This window comes from Amblyomma maculatum, chromosome 3, assembly GCF_055883805.1.
Source record: "Amblyomma maculatum isolate TAMU_Amacu chromosome 3, ASM5588380v1, whole genome shotgun sequence".
In the NCBI taxonomy this organism is placed as follows: Eukaryota; Metazoa; Arthropoda; class Arachnida; order Ixodida; family Ixodidae; genus Amblyomma; species Amblyomma maculatum.
The window spans coordinates 163,711,280-163,734,904 of record NC_139346.1 but is presented as its reverse complement, the minus strand read 5'-3'; the positions used below and the strand labels follow the sequence as shown (position 1 = coordinate 163,734,904).

The 23,625-nt window shown below is 46.5% G+C and overlaps 1 protein-coding gene across 1 annotated transcript in view; it reads right to left on the bottom strand.

Moving 5' to 3' along the window:
• The window catches only part of LOC146196695 (uncharacterized), a 68,292-nt gene that overhangs the window by 13,628 nt on the left and 31,039 nt on the right, over positions 1 to 23,625 (bottom strand). Inside the window, exons 8-15 of the mRNA XM_084598465.1 lie at positions 17,827 to 17,932; positions 16,246 to 16,400; positions 10,652 to 10,735; positions 9,951 to 10,047; positions 6,496 to 6,764; positions 5,831 to 5,959; positions 5,309 to 5,355; positions 2,422 to 3,998 (exon numbers count right to left, since the gene is read on the bottom strand). Of these exons, the coding sequence (XP_084454591.1) occupies positions 2,422 to 3,998; positions 5,309 to 5,355; positions 5,831 to 5,959; positions 6,496 to 6,764; positions 9,951 to 10,047; positions 10,652 to 10,735; positions 16,246 to 16,400; positions 17,827 to 17,932 (2,464 nt within the window). The remainder of the gene's footprint in view (positions 1 to 2,421; positions 3,999 to 5,308; positions 5,356 to 5,830; positions 5,960 to 6,495; positions 6,765 to 9,950; positions 10,048 to 10,651; positions 10,736 to 16,245; positions 16,401 to 17,826; positions 17,933 to 23,625) is intronic.

The window sequence follows — 23,625 nt, the reverse complement described above, 5'->3', positions numbered from 1 at the left end:
AATGAAGGCTGCAGTGCTCGCAATCTGGTGGATGACTGTTGAAAAAAAAGTGGAACAGGTTAGCGCCAGTACAAGCTTTGTGCACACCACTCTTCACAGCAATCTGCAAGTGACAGATTTTGCTTTACTCGCGTGAAAAGCCTCCGTATGCTCCATCACGATGCTCCTGCTCACTTGCTTCGACTCCGGCTCAGCAATACCTCGTGTGTCACCGTCACCATCTTCCTGATGAAAGATGGTGACGATGAAACACGATGTATTGCTGGGCTATTAAATGTTGCTCTATTCCTCCATATTCGCCCATCATCCTAGCTCTTCCTATTTTCTCCCATGAAGAACACACTGCACTGGAAGCATTTCTACGACGATGAGAAAGCGACTGCTCAAGACAAGTGGAGCTTTTAATGAACTCAATACGTGCGGAGGTCTAAAATGATGGGTTGCGGCAGCTAGTCTCTATACGCTAGAATGACATGGTCTTGAGAAGAGAATATGTAGATAAGGATAAAACTCCCCCTCATATCTGATTGGCTCATGTGTGCGATTCTTTATGCCACCAAGAGGAGCTCTTAACGTCGCCTCGTAAACTCTGGGGCTTTCGATCCGTTCAGCTTATTTATAAGAGGCTGTATCTAAAGTCGATTACACCTGAAGAGCTAAACCTTACTATCTATCGAATGCAGTGTTCGGACCAAATAGTATCAGGCTTAAAACCCGCATGACATTGGAAGGTGGCAGTCGTAACATGTATGGGAAATAACTTGTATCTTAACAATGAGACACCACACCAACACAGACTGTGACGTCTTCAGTTATTATAAATTTAGCGACTAGTTACAAATTGAATAGCTGAAGATGGAGTCTCAGCTGACTGTTTGACACAAAATATTGAGATCAAAGTAGTTATTTTTTTTATGGCGCAATAAGGCATGATTTGCCGGTACCAGCATCCCATCATGATTATCACGAGCGTAGAAAATAATCAGGGCACGATATGGATGACGTGAAGCAAGTATTTCTAGGCACCATTTTTATTCCTAACTGTGAGTCAATATAAGTAGCCTGTGCAGAATAAAAGTATATATATATACCGGGTGTCCCAGCTAACTTGAACCAAGGGTTACAAAATAATATATTTTAGGTAGGTCAATAAAACTAGTTGCATACAACTGGCAGTCGCCTTGCGCACTACAGGAAATTTTTTGTTTTGCAATTACTTAATTAGCTAATTATGTTAATTTTTCTAATTTATGAAATATTCATCTTAGACCAGAAATGTGAATTGGAAAGTTGTTTTTGTTTGGCAATTACTTAATTAGCTAATTATGTTAATTTCTCTACTTTATTAAATATCGACTTTAGACCAGAAATGTGAATTGGAAAGTTGTAGAGCACCTTCAGAAACCCCCATTCCATTGATTGCTATAAAGAAAGTCTCACGTGTATCTTTTTTTTCCGGGCTCAGAAGAAAGCCCGCGAAATACAAATAATACCACGTGACTAGTGCATTTGCGCGCCGCGATTGTGGTGCTCTCAGTCGTGGTTTGAGCGAACGAAATCAGCTGCGGCCGTGTCTTCTTGGCCCATTAAAGCGGCAGGCCGATATGCCTGCGATGGCTTCTTCGCCCGCGTCAGACAGCCGGCCCACGTGACGGTGCAGTAGCAGCGAGAGCGGCGAGCCGACACCACCGACATTCTAACAAGGCCTCCTTCTCTCCCATCAGCGAACGTCACGAGAAACGAATGAGCATGCAGGCTTGAGTAAAGGGGCGAGATGACATCATGTGACTCGACTAAAATTAGCGCTGCACCTTCATTTGCCTGTTCTTTATCGCCATCCGCCTGTCGTGATGTAGGCTGCTGCGGTGAGCAGGCCTGGCCAAAATCGCAGTGGCGACGGGCGAGCTCGAGCTCGCTCGAACCATCGCCAACATTTCTGCCTGACGCTGCAACGGGACCATCGGGTCACGGCTGCAGCTGATTTCGTTCGCTCAAACCACGACTGAGAGCACCACAATCGCGGCGCACAAATGCGCTAGTCACGTGGTATTATTCGTATTTCGCGGGCTTTCTTCTGAGTCCGGAAAAAAAGATACACGTGAGACTTTCTTTATAGCAATCAATGGAATGGGGGTTTCTGAAGGTGCTCTACAACTTTCCAATTCACATTTCTGGTCTAAAGTCGATATTTAATAAAGTAGAGAAATTAACATAATTAGCTAATTAAGTAATTGCCAAACAAAAAATTGCCTGTAGTGCGCAAACAGGCTGGCAGTTGTATGCAATTGGTTTCACTGACCTACCTGAAATATATTATTTTGTAACCCTTGGTTCAAGTTAGCTGGGACACCCGGTATATATATATATAATATATATATATATATATATACAGAAAACTACACCATGCCCGGCACCTCTCACCAAGTATGTCTTGAAGGCGCTCTTAATGTGCTTCATGGCAGCTGCCACGTACTGCTCGATGCCGTCCTCCTGCGTGAGCAGCTCCGACACAAGGCACTGCTCCAGACCGTTCTCGGGAGACGGCCCTTCAATGATCACTTTACGAATCCGACCCCTGGCCGGGCCGCCGTTGGGCTGTACTCGAACCGACTGCGGCGGTAGCCTCCGCTGTGGTGCCTGATACGAGCCGGCGTCTGTAGATTCGAGCTCGACAGCTTCCATCCTCTGCAGCAAACTGCGTCTGGCCGCGTGCCCTTCTAGCGTGTTTCTGCTCCACAGCCTGCTCCTGAATGACTGCTGAGGAAACGCCGTCGGCCCGGGCGGGGGCCCTAGTCTCGCCACGACATCCGGCTGCTGCTGTTGCTGCGTCTCTCTTTGGATGTCCAAGCTTCCTGACTCGGCGGAACTGTGCTGCGCCTCTTCTAGCGTGTCCAGGCCGCCTCCCGTTCTTTGCTGCGACATGCTGACCACGCTTACTTGGGGTGCTAGTACAGCGGCCTTGGCCGCTGCGGCCGTTGCGTACGGGCTGCCCCTTCGATTCGCCGTGGTGCCGCCATCACCACCCCCGTCGTGGGTTAGCCTCGGTTTACTATCACACGGCTCCGACTTGGGGCTGGGGCTACGAAAAACGTCGTCCTCCAGCTCGAATTTGGGAGACAGAGTACGTGGCGCTCCCTTGGTCCCCGCTTCGGCTGCCGCAGAAGGCGCCGATTGAGTTCGCGTTGCGGACGGCGCCTGAGTCGGTGCCACCGCCGCAACCGCAGGTGATGTTGATTCCGACGGGCTCAGGGAGAGCGTGTCTGGTCGTGATGGCGAGAGCTTTGTGGACACAACACTACTACTTGAGGCACTTGGTTTGTCCACCGTGGCCACTGAAAGGGAGGCGGTGGGCGGCGCGGTGGTCTGGAGTTTCGTTTCTTTTTCTTTCTTTTCCTCCATGGCTTTCAACAAGAGGACCCTCTTGAGGAGCGGGATGTTCTGGTTGGAGACGGCGTCGGCGGCCGAGTCGCTGGGTGGTGGATGCACCTGAAGCGTGACGGTAGGTGTCTGCTTGGCCTGCTGGTCGCCAGGTTTGAGTCGAAGCAGGGCGTCTGCTAGGCTTTTGCGAGGCGGCGCCGCAGCCTTGTCCGTCGACCTGCCGGCCACGTCCGAGGACGCGTTTCCTTGTAGCCGCGAGAGTCTCCTTCGCTCGAGTAAGCTGGACTGGGCCGTCGGCTCGAGACGCGAAGGGGCGCGGTCTTGTTGCGAGGATAGCTCGCGGCGTGAGAGCACTGTACCTCCGCCGCTGGTCGCCTGAAAGGGTTTGGAGGGAGCTTCGGCGGGGGCCGAAGCTTTGGCGGCCTTCTCGGCTTCCCGGAGCATTTTGATACGCGTCAAAAGAGGAAGCCCGGCGCCGATAGGTTGCGCCGGGGAGCTGCACGTCTCCTGATTGGCGGTTGGCGTCAGAGATGGACCCGTATTTTTCAGGGCTTGTGATCTCTTGGCGATGTCTACCAGTTCTTCTTCGCCTTTGATGCACGATATACTGGTGACGAGACCTGCGAGGTGTTAAGTGGAGTGTATGCGATGGGACACACTGTATCCAACACCATTATGTCGTGTTTTTAAGGACTGAATTATGAAAAAGAAACGGAAACGGAAAGAAAATATGGTGAACGGTTGAGAAAACTACTGTCTTGAGGGGGATAGTGAAATAAGGTCGCTTTTATGGCTAAGATGGTTTGCTTTCTTAATTTAATGTTAGCGCAAAAGGACTGCTCTGGGAGGTGCGAAACCTGAAATCATACTTGTGTGTTCTTTTTGCGTGAAGTTACCTTGCTTGGCTAACATAGCGACAGCATAGCGGTATTCAATCGAAAATATAAATGTGACGCTGGCGTGGAGTGATTTTCAATGAACGTATTTTTTTTTTATAGGAAGCAAGCGTGGAACCTCGTAGCTATCGCCTCATTTTTTTTTCTTTATTTCTTGATGACTATGAAAAATACGGGAAGGTGAAAATATCGATGGAAGTAAAATACCACAGAAACCACCAGTGAAAAGTAAGGCTGCATTGTATTTCAAAAACGCCTTAGGTTAGCCAGCTAGATCAAAATTGACATCCATTCAGATTTCTCACTTTTGGTATTGTAGCTTGCTTTCAGGTGAGTCCCACTTTCATTGAAATACTCCCTCGCTGAGCGAGCATCGACGATTAATGGTGCTTTGCTTCACAGCTGCTGCCATAAGCGATCGTCCCGCGCGTTTTACCGCCACTCTCACACGGTCAGCGCTTCATGCTGTCGTTTTCATTAAGTTATAAACACAAAGCAACACCATGAGCACAAAAAGATAAACACATGCTTTCACGCTTCGTCTCGGTTTAACTACCACCATATTTTTCGTGTCTCTTCGGTCTTTATCTCTGCTTTCGCAAAACATAAGTTATACACGCTGTAAAGATTTAGAAAGGGTGTTTCTTTAAACGCGTGTTAGTCGAATCTTTTGCCCAAATCGTGCTTTTGATGGCCCTACCGAATTTGCGATTCCTATGGGTTTCCTATGACGTAACATCACCCTGTTGGTATCACCATAAACAGGAGGATCAAAAGGTGAAAGCTTCCATCGGTTGGAAAGCTGCATTTTGTGACCAATAGCGAAAGCACACAAGGGAGACAGCAATGAAAAAAAAAAAGCCAGTGTTTATCGCCTAACATTCATCCCTTCGGTCTGTCGTAAAGGATTTCAGTGAACACTGATATGCCGAGGAGTGCATTGTCTCGGTTTTGGTTAACATGTGCAATGGGTTTCGAAATAGTCACTTTAGGTATATGGGTCTTAACGTCCCAAAGCGTCGGAGCGTTCATACCTTTTAGGGCTTGGCCGCCTTGCGAATCCTGGCGGCTATGAAACCGCCTGAAAAAGAGGTAAAAAAATTGACGTCCTTTGATTGAACTTGACTGGCTTGACTTCAATTTTTTTTCTCAGATTTTGTTAAATTTTTGTTATCTGCATGATCAGTTTTATGTTGTAGACTGTAGTACAGTAGCAGTTTCCCTATAATGAAGGTACCTCTAGCACATGTCCTAAGGACATGCAATATCTTTTGCGGTAATCCAGTAGTATACAAATGTTTCTTTACTCTGTAGTTGATTTTCAGGTTTAAAAAGTTCTCGCAATTACCGCTCCACATCAAATAAAATGGCTTTTTGAAATTTCTTGATCCACAACAGCATCTAGTCTTTCGGTACTTTGCCAGCTCGAACAGTCTTTATCAGATAGGTATGTCTTTCGGACGCGGCCACCTTAGACATGACTACAGGCTAAAACCACCGAGAAGAGACTGCTGAATGAAGCATGATCAGAAACGTAGCGAGTGTCGACAACTCGCCTTAGCAACTTCTGCAGAGACTTTGTGACCGGTGTGGACGGAGTCGCCGCTTCGCTGTCCTCTTGGTGGTCATCCATTGAAGACAGCACGGGGTCCATCTCTAGCTGGATGTCCGGTGGTTTCTGGGTGCTAAGTTGGTGCAAAGGAAGGCGAAAGAAAAAGGATAATTTACCACAGGCAGGCTGCCAAGAGAAAGCCACATTCATATACATTTGTATTCTAAAGCGTACGTGTGATGATAGAAGAAGAAATTAAGAAATTCGTAATTAGGTGAGCAAGAAAATCAATGTACGCAAACAAGGATCCGCAAGAATGGCAGGTAAAAGGGAGCCATTAATGCTGTCACGTGATATCCTTTAAGACGGAGCCTATATTGTCCCCAAAAAAAATTTGTTTAATTTTATATATAGCGGAAATATTTCCTTATGACTCAGTACTTTTCATTAGCCTGGTTTGCTCGACAAGACAGAAATAAAGCTTTTTTCACGAATGATCTACATCTTGTTAACTTGTCCATGGCCTTGTTTTTCCCCACTGTCGAAACGCGGCCGGGAGCGGACAGCCGTCTTAAGGATCGGCAGTCGAGCGCCCTAACCCTTGAACCGTCGCAGCGGGGTGCCAAACCTGAAGTGATGAAACGGCACGTAGGCAACACTGGCGCTCACGTGGTGTTGGTACGGCTCCTGAGAAGCTGCCTGAGGTTCTTGACATCCTTGCGGAGTCTTCGCATGGCGTCCATGGAGCGCGGGCCTCTCGAGTGCACGGAGCCCTGGGGCGAGGCCGAGCCGTCTCCGGCCGCCACCGTCGCCGTGGCGGCAGCCATGGTGCCGCCAGCGCCAACCGTGCTTCGCGAGATGATGTCGTCCGCTTTCTTCACGGACGCCGCCAGGCGCGCCTCCATGAGCCGCTTCCGACCCATCGCCTGCAGGATTTCCTGCGTCCAGAACAGAGGGAGTCACACACCCTCCCGAGCACGGTTTTTTCGACCACTGTTGAATTCACAGACCGCGCGAAGAGGAGGAGGAGGAGGTTCCGATAGGAGGAAAGGTGCAGTAACAGCCTTTGAATGTGACCGGTGAAATACCTTGAAAGAGACGAGAGGTAGGAAAAGAAGATGGAAATGGAAATTTTGTTTGATAATAATGTTAGCAGAAAAACCATACGTGTAGGGTTTTTGTCGGATTATGTTTATTCTCGAGTATAGCTTTAGTGTAGCTCTGTATTTTTGACCTGAAATTAGCTAGTGTGCTTAAGTTAACGCGTGAGGCTGCCACATAGGTCCGAGAGAATGCAAAAGGAGGAAAAAAGACAGATGAGAAGGAGGAATAACTCTAGTTTGGAAAAGGACACACTTTAAAACTTCCTTCTGGAGTCTCAGGCGTTTGGTAGTGAAACGTGTAATAGAGTTCCCGCAGAACTTTATGTCCAAGTCTCTGAGCTATAGGGCTGTTAAGCTCCTACGCTCCACAAGGACAAGAACTCGCTATATTCAGTCGTCATACCAGCAACCTTACCAGCTCGAGAACTTTTGACGAAGGCCGTACACATGTAAGTGGTGAATTATCGGAAGTACTGTCAGTCTTGCTAGAAAGCTCTTCACAGATCATATCGTGACCTTTAGTATAAGTCTGTCTGAGGGTTGGTGTAGCGTTAACAAACGCTCACTCGTTTGTGATAGGTATGGCGAATAGCCCTGCATGTGCAACCTGCGGGTGCAACTAGACTATAGGCCACATTCTTTGTGAGTGTCCCATATACGTTGCGGAAAGACAGTGTCTCTGCCTTGCGCTGGAGCGTCTAGATAGACGCCCAATGACTGAAATCAAGATTCTAGGTCACTGGCCGCGGCGATCGTCGGCGGTGAAGGCCTCCCAGGCACTGCTCCGCTTCGTGAAAATCACGGGCCTGATCGATAGGCTGTGAATTTGCTGTTATGTGAAGTAATATGGCTTTAATGTGACTATACTGACTTCACCCATTCCTCTCTTACCCATCGCTTTTATATCCACTCATCCCATTACCCTAGTGCAGGGTAGCAAACCGGTTTCTTTTACCGGTTAACCTCCCTGTCTTTTTTCTTCCTCATCTTCCTCCTCCTCCGCCTATCTTTGTAGACTTGTCTTTAGGGTAGAACTACAAACTTCTACCTTTTGCCTTTGCTTTTATTTTTTTCGAGCCATGCTCCACTTACAGTTTACTTGCGATATATATATATATATATATATATATATATATATATATATATCCTGTTTGGTAATTCCTTGCCCGAAGTCTACCGGCGAATCGCTCCAGGTAATTCTGCTACGCCTTTCCTGCCTTTACCTTCAAAACAGAAGCATCATATTAATATTCCTTGTCTCGTGCACGAAGTGACAAAAGACTTGTTGTAACAAAAGTTCTCTGAGTGTGGGGCTTATCCTCAACACCCTTCCCGGATTCCTGTTACCCGTGGATTGCTTGTGCATTGACCCCATTCTTTTGGTTCTCGGCGAAGATTCTCAGCTCCGCGGTAATACGTTCGTTGCTGCTTTCCGGCCTGCATAATCTGTTTAGTCGTTTTGCTTTTCTCTCCCCGCAGGCGTACGGTCTATTCAAAAGTGCTATAAGTAAAATCGAATGTCGGAACCCTTATGAAAACAAGGCATTCGGCACTGTGGTGTGCGACTCAACGAAATGATATACCATCTATTTCACTAAGGTCATAACTCCTTCATTATACCACCAACCAGGCTACCCTATAAGCCACAGGGGGATAGAAATAGATCTAATGACAGTTCATAGCGAGGAAGAGTTGCGGAGTGGAGAGACTATGGTTGACATCCGTCTGCAGTTAAGAAAGTAATAGCTGATGTCTGAGTGATCAGTGCTTGTGGGAAAGCAATCCCTAGTGGACTAACCTCAGTGGCAAATAATGTCACTTCTTTCTGGTCTAGAACATATACGGGTTAGGGTTTACTGGATGAATTTAAAAAAAGGTAAAGCAGCTGATGCATATATAAATTACGCAGAGATATTGACAAAAGCGTGCCCCTAATGACAAGGGTGACGAGTTCAAAGATCGTAATTGATTGCTACCCGTATGCACGTTTTCGACTTTTTTTGACAAAGTGAACAGTTGCTGCTTCTGCGAGCTTCGCGTACACTCCAAGCATACTAGACTGGAATGCATAAGAACCCCATATCATAGTCCAATGCATAGACGAGGGCAACACACAGTGGATGCAGTTCTTGCCCCCTACCATTCCCCTCTTCTTTAGTCTTCCATTGAACTACGCTTGTCGACTATGAGACTTTGTGATGCCCCTAGCGTAAAGATGCCTAAAAAAAAAAAAAAGAAAAACTCCAAACCTCCGAACTGTTGTGGCCGGCACAGTGCGGCTAGGACAAATACGTAGAGGCCGTCTGGTGTTGCTGTTTTCGGAAACACCAAGCAAACGCAGTATATGTTACTTTATGTTTGCACCGCACAGCATGTAGTGTTATGCCTGCCGCAGTAGTCCAAGAACCCGGACCTCCTTATGATAAGGCTTCGAGCTCCAGCTACTAATTATTCATTTCCAAGTGCAACTGGGATCGATCAGCAAACGAAAGTTTTGCGACGTGTGCCTAGGAAACAAATCCTCTGTTCATAAGTAAAACATCTTTTCTTAGTTGAGGTTTTGGTTAGTTATCCGCCTCTCCAAATTTCTTTTTTTCCCTCGTGCCCTCTACTATATTTTTCTTCATAAAGCGGCCTTCTTAGCGTAGCGCACAATGAGAACAGTTTCTTCTATAGTCAACGTTTATAGACAGCCCGGAAGCGTTAGGCTTGGCGCAGCGACGCTAATGAAGAAATTCTGCCGTGAAATTTTGAAGCACTTAATTGTAAGGGGCGTAATAACATAATATGGAAGAAATTTCGAAGTCACATTTAGATAGAAGTCTTCCAGAGCCCTCCATGTATATTCAAAACTTGCTAGGAGTTTCACGCCGCCACGAGTAATAAGTCTCCGTGAGCACGAAGGTCGGAAAGTGTCTGTCGGTGTTAGGTAAATAGGAAAAAAATAAAATTATGCAGGATGAAACGAACAGCTTGAAGCGCTGTAGAAGAGGTGAGAAAAGTGGAAATGGAAGCAGTTACCTCCGCTTCGGGATAGTCCTTCATGGCAGAGAGAACGTCTTCCCTTGAGAGGCTGAACAATTCCGAGTAGCCTACGGAACGGACGTCAGCCGTTCGTCTGTTACAGTGAGAGAGGCAGACAGAAGGAAGGAAAAGAAGAAAAAGAGGAAGAAAACAAGAATGAAGGAGGGGGTTCAGAATTTTCAGCTTGAGACAGAGAAGAAAGTCGGTATGGCTCTAAGGAAAAGAATACAATGTGCTAATGCGGTTCAAGGAACAAATTAAACCATAGGACTGTAACTCACAGGACTGTTATGAAAACGGTCTCCTGTAGCTTAAGCACCGAAATTCCGTGTTTTGATGCCTTAAGCGCTGCTGGTCAAGCTGATAGTTTGCCCCGAGGAGCGCAATTTTTCCCAAACTCAAGTGCTAAAATATATAAAGATACAGAGCAAGTTAAATATAAGGCCAATACTCAGTTACACATTACGTCTCGTGTCTGGATGTGTCAGGTCCATCTCAGCCGTCACATCTGCTCAATAGCACTTATGTTAGGAATAATTTTCTTACCGCGAGAGAAGGCACGAAATAAATCAGGCATGACGCTTTCATCATTCTAGTGGTTGCCCCGTGAGATGTCTGAAAGAATTGTCCTTGAAAAAGCGGATATCTCTCCGGCACCGCATCATACCAAGACAGGCTGTGGTAGCGTTAAATCTTACCTATTAAATCCGTCCAGATTTAAAATTCCGATTTCCCCGAAGAAGTCACCGGCCTTCATTTGGGTGAGCACTTTTCCAGTTTCACTGCAACGAAATAAGTACACAATATTTTTTTTTTAATTTCTAGGCGTTTTTAAGACCCGAATAAAAACAGTGTCATGACTGTTATGACATAGTCTTCAAAAGTGATTGATAACCTTCTTGTCTCATAATTGGCATCACCAGAGTTACAGTGCCTGTCATCAGAGTTAGCAGGCAGAGCGTGTCAAAAAGAAGTATACTGCCGTGACTGGGTTCCCAACCTGCGTCAGAAAGAACCGACCAGCTTCCCTGGCCCACGAGCGATAGCACTATCATGGCCATTCGATGGCCGTGGCACTATACTATCGCCGCAGCCAATCACGGCTCGTTTAAAACTGCAATACACTCTTGCGCTCTACATTAGACATCGTCGTATCCATGAGCTTCAATCTTTGCCGATCTTTTATTTAACCAAGGTGAAGATACCATACACATATGCTATCTGGACGACTTTGGGCGAAGTCTGCGAGCGTAGTCTCGGTCGAATCCAGCAGGTTTCGTGCATAACAAAACAAAAAGTATCGGTTATGCAAGCGAAAGGTTTGTTATGCTTGGCTATGCTGCGTTGCTAAGCCAGATTATCGGGTTACTCTTGAAATAATGCCCCCCCGCTACAGTCGCCTTCTAGCGCCGGCGTGCCAGCCCTGACAGAGCTGTGGTCCTCAACACGCGGTGCGAGAAGTCGCCACTGCGGCGGGTTCGGGCCAGAGGGGAGAAACGCGAGGTGCATACTCGATGGGAGTTTTAATTTGCTTGAGAAAATATATACGGCAAATCAACTTCGCTTAAATACAATCGCCGTAGCGAGCGAACTTCCCGCTCGCGTACGGGGATGAAATAAAAACCCACCAAAAGGGGGAGCACACGCAAGGAAGTGAGAGCAGACACAAATAAATAACATAGTTTACAGAGCGGAAGCTCGACCAAGCGTCACGAGACACGTTCTGCTGTGGTTAAATTCCTTCATGGCTGTTTGAGAATGTCAAAGAAAAGCAGCCGATGCACTAGCGGAGGTACCAAGAGGCGAGCAAGATGGGTAGCGGTAGCGGTGGAGGGAAAGGGTATGCAGGGGACTGGAAGGCTGTGTGGCATTGTGTCAGGTAATGTTGTATACTTGTGGAGACACGAACCGGCACGAACACAGTTTGCCAGGCGTGTCAATAACAAGCAGCAGGTGTGTGTGAAATTGAGGAAGAAGCGAGCGGCTCCGGCTCCGCCACGTGCGAAGAAGAGTGGAGTCGGCCCCTCGAGGCGCACCTGAGATCAAATTCCCGGCGCCAATGACCATGGCTCGAAAACGCCAGCACATTTTTTATTTTTTTAATTTAAAATGTAGAATTCAAGCAACCTTAGATGATTCTTTAAAGCTGTTTACAAAAACACAACCTTGGTGTTTTAATCAACGCTCTTTGTATTGGTATAACCGAAGTTAGAGCAAAAGCACGAATTAGAAACGGCAAATGCATTAAGGAATGGACATGCAGCAGGAGAATTTGCACCAGTAAGCATGAATAAATGAATGAATAAAGGAATGAAGGAATGAACGAAGCCGTTATTTGATTGAAAGGGATGCCTCACTGCCGCTGTTTGTGTAATTAGGGAGTTAGTAGGGATGGGCGTGTAGCTTCTCGCTTCTCGGTTCTCTGTAATTATCTCTTCTCGGTGCTTTCCATGCTGCCGGTCTGCGCATTGTAAGTTGACCTTTCTTACACTACTCGAAACAGGCCGCTCTCACTGCCATAGGTCGCAATGGCATGTTGTATTTCCATGCTCGATATTGTCTGATGTGCTAGGGTGACCATGCCGTCATGTAGAATACGCGTAATTTTGTTTTTTCCTCGTGAAAAAGATGTGCATTGCTTTATAAGATGCCCTAGGTCTGCTGTACACTGTTCCTGGCAATGGGTGCATATATTCTGCTTGAGTGTTTCGTGCCTGCCAAACCACGTTTCAAATCATGAACGGAGGAAACGCAGCCTCTCAAGCGGGTGGGCTTGCTGACAATGTGCAATGCCCCACACACCAACTCCCTGTCTAACCCGATAGACTGAAATAACCTACCAAAAATGCTCACTGAAGGCTCCCCTGGCAGAACGCACCAAAATAAAACGTGACACCAGGCTTAGGTTATCTAAAGCCACACCAACGCCGGTGTTTGATAATATGGAAGGGCTCACTCGATCACAAGAGTTGTTTCTAAACAAAGTAATGGCAAACGCAGCATACACACTGCACCATCAAAAGAAATGCTTCCGCCTTACTGCGCCTAAGGAAACTTCAATCCAACCCTGCAATTTTTCTTTCATAGAGGACCAACGCCTTGTGAAAGCTTCCGGATTCAAGTTGGCCACTCGGGGTAGAAATTAGTGGAGGAAGAGGGGGAGAGTCTATAACGTGCAATAATATTTCAGAACATGAAGTTTTTTGCATTTAGGCTAGATTAAAATGTAGCCGTGATGATTTGCATTGAAGCCGTAACCATGAGCTCACTGACTGATAAACTTTATTGAGAGATAAGGGAGGAGGATGTGTGGATGGGGTCCCTAGTCCGGGACTCCAGCAGCTGCCGCTGCTATCCGTGCGCATGTCACGAAGGCTCTTTGGACCTCGAGTCCGAAGCTGGATAGGGCACGCAGCTCCCACCCCTCAATAGCTGGCGTTATATTTGAGCTATCAGGAGGATTGTTTGGGCAGGTCCATACCATGTGGTGCAGGCCTGCCTTCTCGCCGTAAAGTTTGCATATGAGGTCGCAGGACCCGACTATATTGTGATTAAATGGGTTGGTGAAATCTATGTACCTGTCTGCAGGAGTCGCCATCTAACTTTCCCCGCTTGGGAGAGCCCATTGGTAGAGGGCGGATATTTCTTGCGAGAGAATCTGCAGTGTTGTAGCCTCTGCGCGACATCGCTAGGAGGCAAGGATAAGGGTGGGATCGAGTCCCGGTGGGCTCAGGCCAAGGCATGGGCGCACTCGTTTTCTTCTGTACCTTGATGTCCTGGTGCCTTGACGAAGCGCTTATCTCTGTCGGGGTGGCCATGCCCTTTTAACATTCTGGTGGCCTGGCCACCAATAATTCCTTTGAAGTAGTTTCGGTAGGCAGTAATAGAGTCCATGATTATATAGGCGCAGGTGGCATGCGTGGCGTCTAAAGCTATGGCCCCCTTCTCCGCCATTTATATAATGCCATCGCAAATGGCAAGGGCATCAACAAGTTATTGGGGAATGAATACCACCGCCGTGTTCCTTTTCTCTGACTTCGCTGTATCTACGTAGCAGGCCTGAGTGTCTTGACCGTAATTTTCCTGGATATAGCCCGCACCTTCCGGCGCTCTTAGTGGACCATAGGATGCACATTGCTGAGTGGAGGATTTGCTATGTACGAGTTAGACAACCCAGCCGGCATAGCTTGTTTTTGTGCGAGACATTGCGGGTTAGCTAAGTTAAGCTCCATAAGCGCTGTCTGGTCCGTACGAGTTGCTGCTAGTCGAATCATCTGGATGGCGCGTTGGGCGGGAAGGAATTCTTACCTTCGAGCAAAACTGGAAATAAACTGAATTTTATGCACCCAACAACTCAAAAGTTCTCTCTGTAGAATTGCTTTAGGGCAGGCCAAGCGCCTTTTTAACTCCGTTTCGGATCATGATGTCCATATTCTAGTGATCTATAGTGTCGAGGTTAACGATTAATGCTTGGACCAGGCTAGGGCGTACCCTCGTTGTTGGTAGTAACCATGGCTATCATGTGCGAAACGTGCAAACTGGCGTTTTTGAGCCAAGTGAGGGTGTACCCATTTTTAATCAATGAGTCACCGTGGCATGGCATCTAGCGTCTACTTGCTGTGACTACACTTGTACCGAGCAGTCAATGCACCGTAGCCTCTTCTGTTCTTAATTAACTTGCGGCTGGATTCTACATCTTACAGGAATTGGTGAATAGTGCAATTTTGCATTACAAATTACGCACATGGGTGTCAATTAAAACTGTCACCTATCTTAGAGTGTAAGTCTGCCTCTGTAGAATGTAAAGTGGCCTGAAAATGGCTGGAATAACACATTGCATGTCCTTGTTATCAACCTAAGCGTAGGTTACGCTTCAGTGCATAGATATTACCTTTTGCAGCTTTGCTCTGAATAACATTCTTTTATTCTAACTCCTTGAATCTACGTGCCCTAAGTGCCGCTTATTCAAAGCAAATCCTTATTTTCAATATGGAAATTGGTGGACAAACTTCGAGTAGCTCCTGCGCTCAGAAGTTAAGCTTGTTAATAGCTACTTGTGGTGCTAGTCACACGAGCACTGCCGGCAACAGCTGTGCAGCGTAGACGCTTCGCGAAGTATGGCGAGCTCGATATCCCGCTTGAAAGTATCAACGTCAGAAGTCTATTGTTCTGCAAGTCTGCAGGCGCCAGCATTAGAATTAACTCCGTGTGGCCGTCGGTACAGCTTAAGTTTTTGCTCAATATCAGATATTTGTTTGCAAAGTTAGCTAGTGAACAAATCACTTGCCTTCTTGTCGTATCGGGAAAGCAAAGGGGAAAGTGGGAATGTTAGCGGGAGGGGAAAGTGGGAATGCCGGCGAGAATGCACTAAGGCGCAAGTGTGCGTGGCATGCCCCGGTTATCTGTCCCAGCCAGCAGTAATTGGTAGTAAGCCACAGTGACCAGACCTAACCAAACCGGGACTTTAAGATAGCGTTCATCGTAACTAAGAACGCAACGTCGAAAACTAATTAATAAAACCTGTATGTCTCCAATGCGGCGTTCCAAGAGGATTATTCCGAACCTCAAAATTTAAGCCAGTGAGGGATAGCCTGAAAAATAAAAGTTACAGGAGGAAGACGTCACTGTGAAGGATTAGGGGGAAAAATATAGTTTCGCGACTTACAGAACAAAGGAGGCATAAGACACGACCTCGTTAAAATACTGGTACAAGATTGTTTGCTGCAGGCCGTCAAATCGAAATTACTGCTACATAAAACCTACAAACGCACAAGATGAGAGAAGGAATCCCTTTTCTCGAAGAAAAAAAAATATAGTTACACCTACTTTGCGATTCTTTCCTCAGGCACCAATACATCATTTTCCGCCACTTTAAGTGCTATATCACCAGCCAGATTTAAGAAAAGGCAGCGGAACAGAGCCCAAGACAATCGGATAAAAATCCCACCACAAAACACAAGGCAATCGACAACAGTGCTATTACCTGCTTCCAACTTCCGCTAACAACTTCTTAAAATATCTTGACACGACGCGAACTGTTATACACAACAATGGTACGTGCGACGATTGATTTGAGGTAAACCACTGAGGGGCGGATAGCTTGTTCAACTTTAGAATAATCCCACTGTGGAAAGATGGCATGGATTAGGTAAAATAAGCCACCGCGAAGGTTTGGGTGGTGATGAACTTCATGCTCTGGCTTGTTCACTCAACGAGACGAACCCGCATTGACTGCGTTGGTGAGGTTCTGCGGAAGAGAACTTATGGCGCTCAGCTCGCGCGGTGTTCTTACCTGATTACTTCGAGGATGCCGTCGGCGATGATAAACATCTCTCGGGCAACCTCTCCCTTGCGGCAGATGAGATCCCCAGGGGTGAAGATGTAGGCACGCATCTTGAGCACTAGGTCGTGCAGGAACTCGGGCTGGCACTCTTGGAAGATTGTTACCTGCGAGCGGATGTCAGCGCAAAGGAAAGGAGGAGAGATTACAAAGGCTGCTCGCAACTTCAGAGGCATGCAATGCACGTTTCACTCACTCCCATGTTTATCAAAAGCAGTAAGTGAATGAGCCAGTCTGCTTACGTATAAAAAAAAAAAAAAAAGGCTAGGCGGCATCAGGGCGAAAAAGGTTTATCGCTGCCACTGACGTCACTACGGCGTATATAGAACCTCTCGCGCCGTGCACATCATGGTTATTGGTGAAAAACACCCCACGAGCACAAATAGGTAAAATACACGTAGTCTATATTATTCCCAGCATGGTCATTACTATTCGCATCAACACCAATGAAAATCAGCAAACACGAAGTCTGGGGTTTAGCTTATCAGTAAGAGTGAGTTGACTGCCTTTTTATGCTGAAAGGTTTGTATTAGTAGAATGGTTTGGTATGGCAGTCTGATGGGTGTCCGTATCTAGGCCATCGACACACATGGCGACTTCGCTCTCTGTCTACTTTCTTCCCATAATAACGCGATGCGCATTCCGCAAAGTCATTAGCGCCCGTTGCACCGTACGGCCGGCGGTTTTACTTTCATATTCTGATATAAGTTATACTCATGAACGTACTCGACCAAGCAAATGATTTGGAATACAAGTGGTAGATTTTCGTAACGTTAGTGACGACGTCATAGATAACACTCTTCAAACTGCGGCCACCGTGAACTAACGTGATACAGCGAGGATCGGATTTTATTGCTCACCAGAGAACACCCAACTGCTCCTAATCCGAACACATGAACACCGCCCCCTCACTCCTTCATTGTGACCTTGCTAGACGGACGCTTAACTTGCAGAAGCTGCAACTCTGCGCATAGTCGCGCTTAATATTCAAAGAAATTGCAAAACATCATCGCTAAGAAAATAGTCAAGCAGGTTTAAGATGCAGTTTCACGCCTCATCCGTAGAGTTTCGGACCACCACCGAGATGTGAAAGAGCACGAGCTATGTCTTCTCATCTATGCCTTCATCCTCAGCCGTATGGCTTACCACGCATTTACACATATCTAAACACGTTTCTAATGTATTGGGTGCCTGATACGTTAGGCGTACGAAGTAGCGCTCAAAACTACCCCTTAATACACCCACAGAACGACGACTCAGCCTGACCCTCAACAACACTATCGGAGAATTTGCAGAGGCACATCAGCAAGCCGAGTACACTCGCCTCACGCAGCATCCTTTTATCGGCAAATCCTATACTCCATCAGGATCAAGATACCGGCCAGTGCCAACTACCACCTTTTAGATGCATTTTCGTAATTTTTCCCTGTCAACAAAGATCACACTGACGACGCATTGTGTAGAAACAGGCAGCTGCCGCGTAAAAAACATGTCAGGAATCCACTATGGATAAGTACAACGTGAGAAACCAACCTTTTTTAGCGTCTTGAGATTGACGTGGAGCGCCAGCTCGGTCTTGAGCTTGTCTGGCAGGCAGCCGAGGGCAGAGTTGATGTCGCCCCCACCCTGCATCCGCCCTCTACAAAGACAGATGATAAGTAACGCGTGAGCTAGTTGTACAAGAAGACTAGGATTTGATTTGATTGAGTAGTAGTACCGAGGGCACGGGCACGCAACGCTACACAACATGCGCAACACAAGGGACTCAAATCATGCACAGAAGACACAGTACCCATTGAGTAACGGTGTGTGAAACTAAACGGCAATTTCTTTTTCATGGCAAAATCTTTGGTTGTCTTTTTTCTGCATGTTTACTGCTGTCCTGCAGATAAAAACGCCTTTAATTCTGTTAAAAATGGCGTTGAATATAGAGCAGTTTTTTTCTGCCACTCGATGTAATCTCGTGATGTTCATGATGACGTCGATAATACTACAATCTGCACACGTGTAAGCGCGCTCACACATAAGACAACAAAGAGTTTGATAAAGGCAGTAGCCCTTTTTACATGAACCCGACAGCGGAGGGTCGAGCTGGGCAGTTGAGTTGAGCGGACTAGACCCGGGGTCGAAAACCGGTTACCGGGTTCATGTAAACCTCGTTGGGTCGGGTCGAGAAGACCACCGGTCGAGTCCAGTCAACTCCTGCGAAAGGGGACGTGGGTTGACTGGACTCGGCCCCGCTGCAAGAAGCATGTAAACGCTGTCGGGTTGAGTCGGGGCACAGTGGAAGAGGAGAGCAGTACGGACAATGCTAGCGATGCGTGGTGGAATAACCGGAATCAGGTGCCGTTCTAGTTCTTTACCTCTATGCGAGGTGCCGCCGTAATCGCCCCTAGTCCAGAGCCGGTTCTGCGCTCTTCGGGTCGGGTTCATGCAAACCCGGTAGGATAGAGTCCACTCAACTCAACTTCCCAACTCGACCCTACGTTGTAGGGTCTATGCAAATAGGGCCCCTACCGGGATTATATGAACCCGACCCGACGAGCGCAGAACAGGCTCTGGACGAGCGGCAATTACGATGGCACCACGCACCGGGACGAAGAACTAGCAGACGGCACCCGATTCCGGTTTTTCCCACGTGCATCTCTAGCGTTTTCCGTACAGTTCTCCTCTACTACTGCGCCCCGACTCAATACAATAGCGTTTACATGCTTCCTGCAAGGGGCTCGAGTACACTTAACCCACTTCCTGCGCGGAGGTTGACTGGACTCGACCCGTTGCCTACTTGACCCGACCCAACGGGGTTTACTCGAACTCAATAACCGGTTTTCGACCCGATAACTCAACTCAACCCGCTCCTGTCGGGTCCATGTAAACGCGCTAGTGTAAGCTTCAGTGCACAAGACTGCATTTCGACGTTACGTCGGTTGTGATGGCGGTGCTACTGACGGCAAGCAGTTCTTAATATCCAATCATATTGGTGCGATATTTTTGGGTGCTTAAAAGAAGCAGGGATTTAAGAAGTTTTCAGAATGAAAAACGTTAATTGAAATCAGGCCGTTGATGGGAGAGCACGAAGGAGCAGTTTAGCTAGAAAAAGAAGACTTAAATTAGTCGAAAAGGAGAGATTTCATCGTGAGGCAGGTGAGAGCTCTGATCGCCCTATACACTGGACGTAGATGTTTCTTTGAAAATAAAGTACCCAAGGATACAGTAATGTGTTGCCGTGTAAGTGGACTGTGACAGCAAGGCGGAAATAATTTCCATTTTAGGTGAGAAAAATAAAAGCTAATTATTCAACTAAAGCTACCGATACAACATTATGTTTTCCGTCTTTAGAGCGCAATATTATATGGCAAAATTTGAAACCATCAATATCAAAAGCAGGGAAAATATTTTGTAAGTGTCGTAATCGGCACTGTGTTTGAAATATGCAGAAACAGAAGCTTGGGCGAGTTGCTGATACATTAAATTGCCAGCGCTCGACCTCGTGTTTTGCTTTCGTCCCAGTCTTTTTCGATCCATTTCTATACAACATTTGAGGTATGTAGAGTCAAACACTAGGTTTTGAAACGTCGTTAAATTAGATTTGCCACGTTGCACACACACATACAAAAAACAAACGCCGTCGGTCAAAATTTTGAGAGAAAATAGTTATGCAGCTGACGTTTCTTTCCTATGGTGGGCGGGGGGGGGAGGGGGGGGGGAGATTGACTAGGGGCAGAGAATGTTAACGCAGTTTCCTTTTATGACGATATATGCGCCGCGACGCCACGCGATGATAGCGTAGCATGGAAAAGACAATTAAAATAATAAAAATGCCTGTTTCCCTATCTGAAATTTCAAACATGTTCTCGGTATAACAATCAGAAAACGTTGGTTCACTTTTCATGCTGGCGGTTTATATTTCCCAGCATAATATTTTTTTTACGAGACCAAACATTAAGGAATTGGGCTGGTAAAAATGTTAAATCAGCTTTACCAGTCGAAAAGAATGATGTGAACATCGAAAGAACAACCACCCGTATTACGTGAAAAAGCAAACAAAAACTTACATATTTGAGCAGAATGACACTGTGTGCGTCAATAAAAAGCTAAGCAGACCAGAACGAAGCCTGCTCGCGCATTTCTGTCGATTCGCCAAAAACCCAGCGCCGAAGAGATTTCACTGAAACCATAGAATGTAAGACTAAGGCAGATAATTCTACCAAATTAATCTTAATTTTGTTTCACGCTTTCCGACAATTGTTCCACAAAGTAAGTTGTTGGGCGAGTTGGTGACAATCTTAATAGCTACAGCGCGAAAAACAGGACAAGATATAAGATGACAGAACACAGCGCTGACTTGCAACTGAAGTCATTATTGGCAAACCGGTCGGTATAAATACTCTACTGTTGGCCAGTGTATCTTCTCATTTCCAATTCTGGCAACAAATGGGGTATTAATACTGACTGGCTTACCGACAAAGACTTAAGTTGTGAGTCAGCGCGGCGTTCTGTAGTCTTCTCTTATCCTGCGTTTCTCATCGTAAATATGGAAGGACGACAAATGGTCCACATTATCATGGAACCCATCAGCACAGATCGCTCTTACTTATACCTGTCAGGAACCCAAGAATAAAAAAAAAAAAACTTAACAAAATGATTTATGAAGTCAGTAGAATAGATAAATAATGAATCTGAAAGTTTTTGGGAGTGGGGAGGAACGGGGAGAGGGATGATGTGAGGAATAGGATGTCTGGGACAACTAAATGTCCGAAGGTGGCAAAGCTTCTGCTACATATCTATGGCAAACAATAAAACTATGGCGGTGATTATTGAGGTATAACTATCAGAATGGTAGGATGGGAACATTGAATCCTAATTAAGGGTAAAGCATGACCTAGATATTGATGCTAGTCAATTGCGTCGTGGTCGACGTAAAGCCTAAGGCAATGATAATGGCAGGAGAGTTGAATGAAACTGATTCAGGGCGGGTTCTAACTTCTAGTCTTCGTGCATGTGGGTCCTCTCGTTTCCTGGATGGCAGGCACTTCCGCATAAAATCGCGGCACTTCATTCTCATCCTGGCGCTATAAACACCTGCGAAAGATGTCAACGACCCCGAGGGTGGGAACAGAGCCCGGCTCCTGAGGGATTACACGAACTCCAAAGTTCTCGCGTGACAAAGGCAGGGAGCACCGGCTTGTAGGGGAAACCGATTAGAACATGGCAATCTTTTATTCCCCTCTATTCGCTCGCGTTAACTTCGGAGAGAGTTAAAAGACTGAATACGAAGATACGTGGAAGAAAAATATTAACCAACTTCCGAGAAGCACCTCAGTATATTTGCCTTCAAAGCAGCTTAACTCGTCTAAAATGAAAGTAAGGAGAAAATAAAGTAGAACTGAGTTCCGAAGAAGAATATCGGTGTCCAGACGCGAAGTAGATCGCCGTCCTCAGCGCGCTACACATCGTGATAGGAGAGACCGCGGTGTCTGTGGTAGACATGCGAAGTGCATTGAACTTTGAAGAGGATGAGGAAGGAAGGTTTTTGTCGCTGAGTAGGGCTAGTCCGGGTGGAACGAGAGGAGGTCGTGAAAAGATGGGGTGGGTGAGAAAGAAGGTACGTGAAGCCTCCAGGGTAGGCAATGCACAGCCGGAGAATCGGGGGGCGTTGTCGGCCGCAAGGGTGGGCTCAACGTAGGCTTGCCCTTCCCCATCTTCCCTACTTCCTCCGAGGCTAAATGACAGACCCTTCTTGCCCAGTGGAGCGCGGCCGCCGTCCATTTCGGGATTTGCGCTATCATCCACTATTAAAGCGGACACTGGCGTCAAAGACCTCCGCCGCTCGTTGTTCTCCTGGCTTTCCGTCGCGACTTTGTTTCTTGCTTTCCACACCCTGAGGGCCAGCTTTCCCGCTCGCTGACGGACGAAGACCAAAAGTAAAATAAGCAAGGAAAAAAAAAATAGGATGAGCAAATAACTATAAGGGGAGTGACAGGTGAAAGAAAAACGGATCCAGCCGGTGCGGTGAGAAGGCGAGAGAAGAAAAAAAAAGTTAAGGCGTCGAAAGATTTGCGGGGCCTTCCTTCCTTAGCCTCGAGGAAAAGTGAAGGCAATGGTCGAACTACACACCGGGAAATATCGAAAGAGGGAGAAAGGGAATATAGGTCCGATTTTGAAGTTCCATCACTGCGACTGCAGAAAACGGTTGCTCATAGCAACAGGGACGATGGCTAATTTCAGAAAGTAAGAGGCAGAGATGAGCGTTTGCTTTATGATACTGTGCATTATAAAACATTTGTTGTGCCCAAACTTGCGTTTAAAACCATGGCTTGAGCTCATGAGGCTTGGCTGGGCCCATCCTTCGGTATTCGAGGCTTTTTAGTTCTAAACGTTGACACTGAAGTTAGTCTAGTCTCTACGTCAGAAGTCTAAATCAAGTGGTGGGAAAATGTCAAAATAAAATTCAATTTCACTCGCACTAAATCTATCTTTTGCTGATCAACACAGACATAAAGGGCTAGAGGATAGACTTTGCCTGGGAAGGAAAGCTGTGTAACTTTATTCCCAATGCCTTTTCAAGCGTTTCAGTGCCAAAACGGTAGAATTTTTATGATGCGCCTTGCAAGTGATGAGCCGATTCTAACATCTCCGCGATCATGGAACTGGCAGATCATTGGTGAGTGCCCTCAGTACAGCTCAGTATGTATCCAAGAAGCATGACTCTTTTCATCTTTACCTATTTTCAATTCCAAGTTTGCGCCTGTTTTAACTTTCGGTAGTTCGCTGAGCCCTGGTTAACATAAAAGCTGCGGAATGGCGACGTACACAGTGCTCTCTTGAAATGGTACTCAGTCATGCTCAAGTAAACAAATAATGCTGTAGTACATGCCGTAGTCTGGTCCGAATCACGCACACAGCTGATCACAAAGCGAAAAAAAAAAAAGAAAAAAGAAGGAAGGTGTTCGTGATTTTACCCGAAGTTTAACAACTTTTTTACGCACTGAAATTCTTCCCTTACGAGTGTTTTACTACCTGCTTGAGGATTTGTTTGCGTCGTATTTGGGCGCGGCTTTCTCCCTAAAGTGTGTTGCTGTTCAGTGCAAGCTCTGTCACTCCAAGTCCCTGCCATAGGGTGAGGGGAACGATGAGTAAAAAATCAAAATAAACAAACAAAAAAAGTAAAAAAAAAAAGAAAGACGGCGCATACGTGACTATACGAAAACGCTCTTTTCATTCAGTCAGTGATCACGTGAAGAGCGGCGGTGCTCTCTAAGACGAAGACACAAAATAGGAAGGGAAAATGAAGCCCAATTAGTTACGACGAAGAAACAAGAACAACGAACA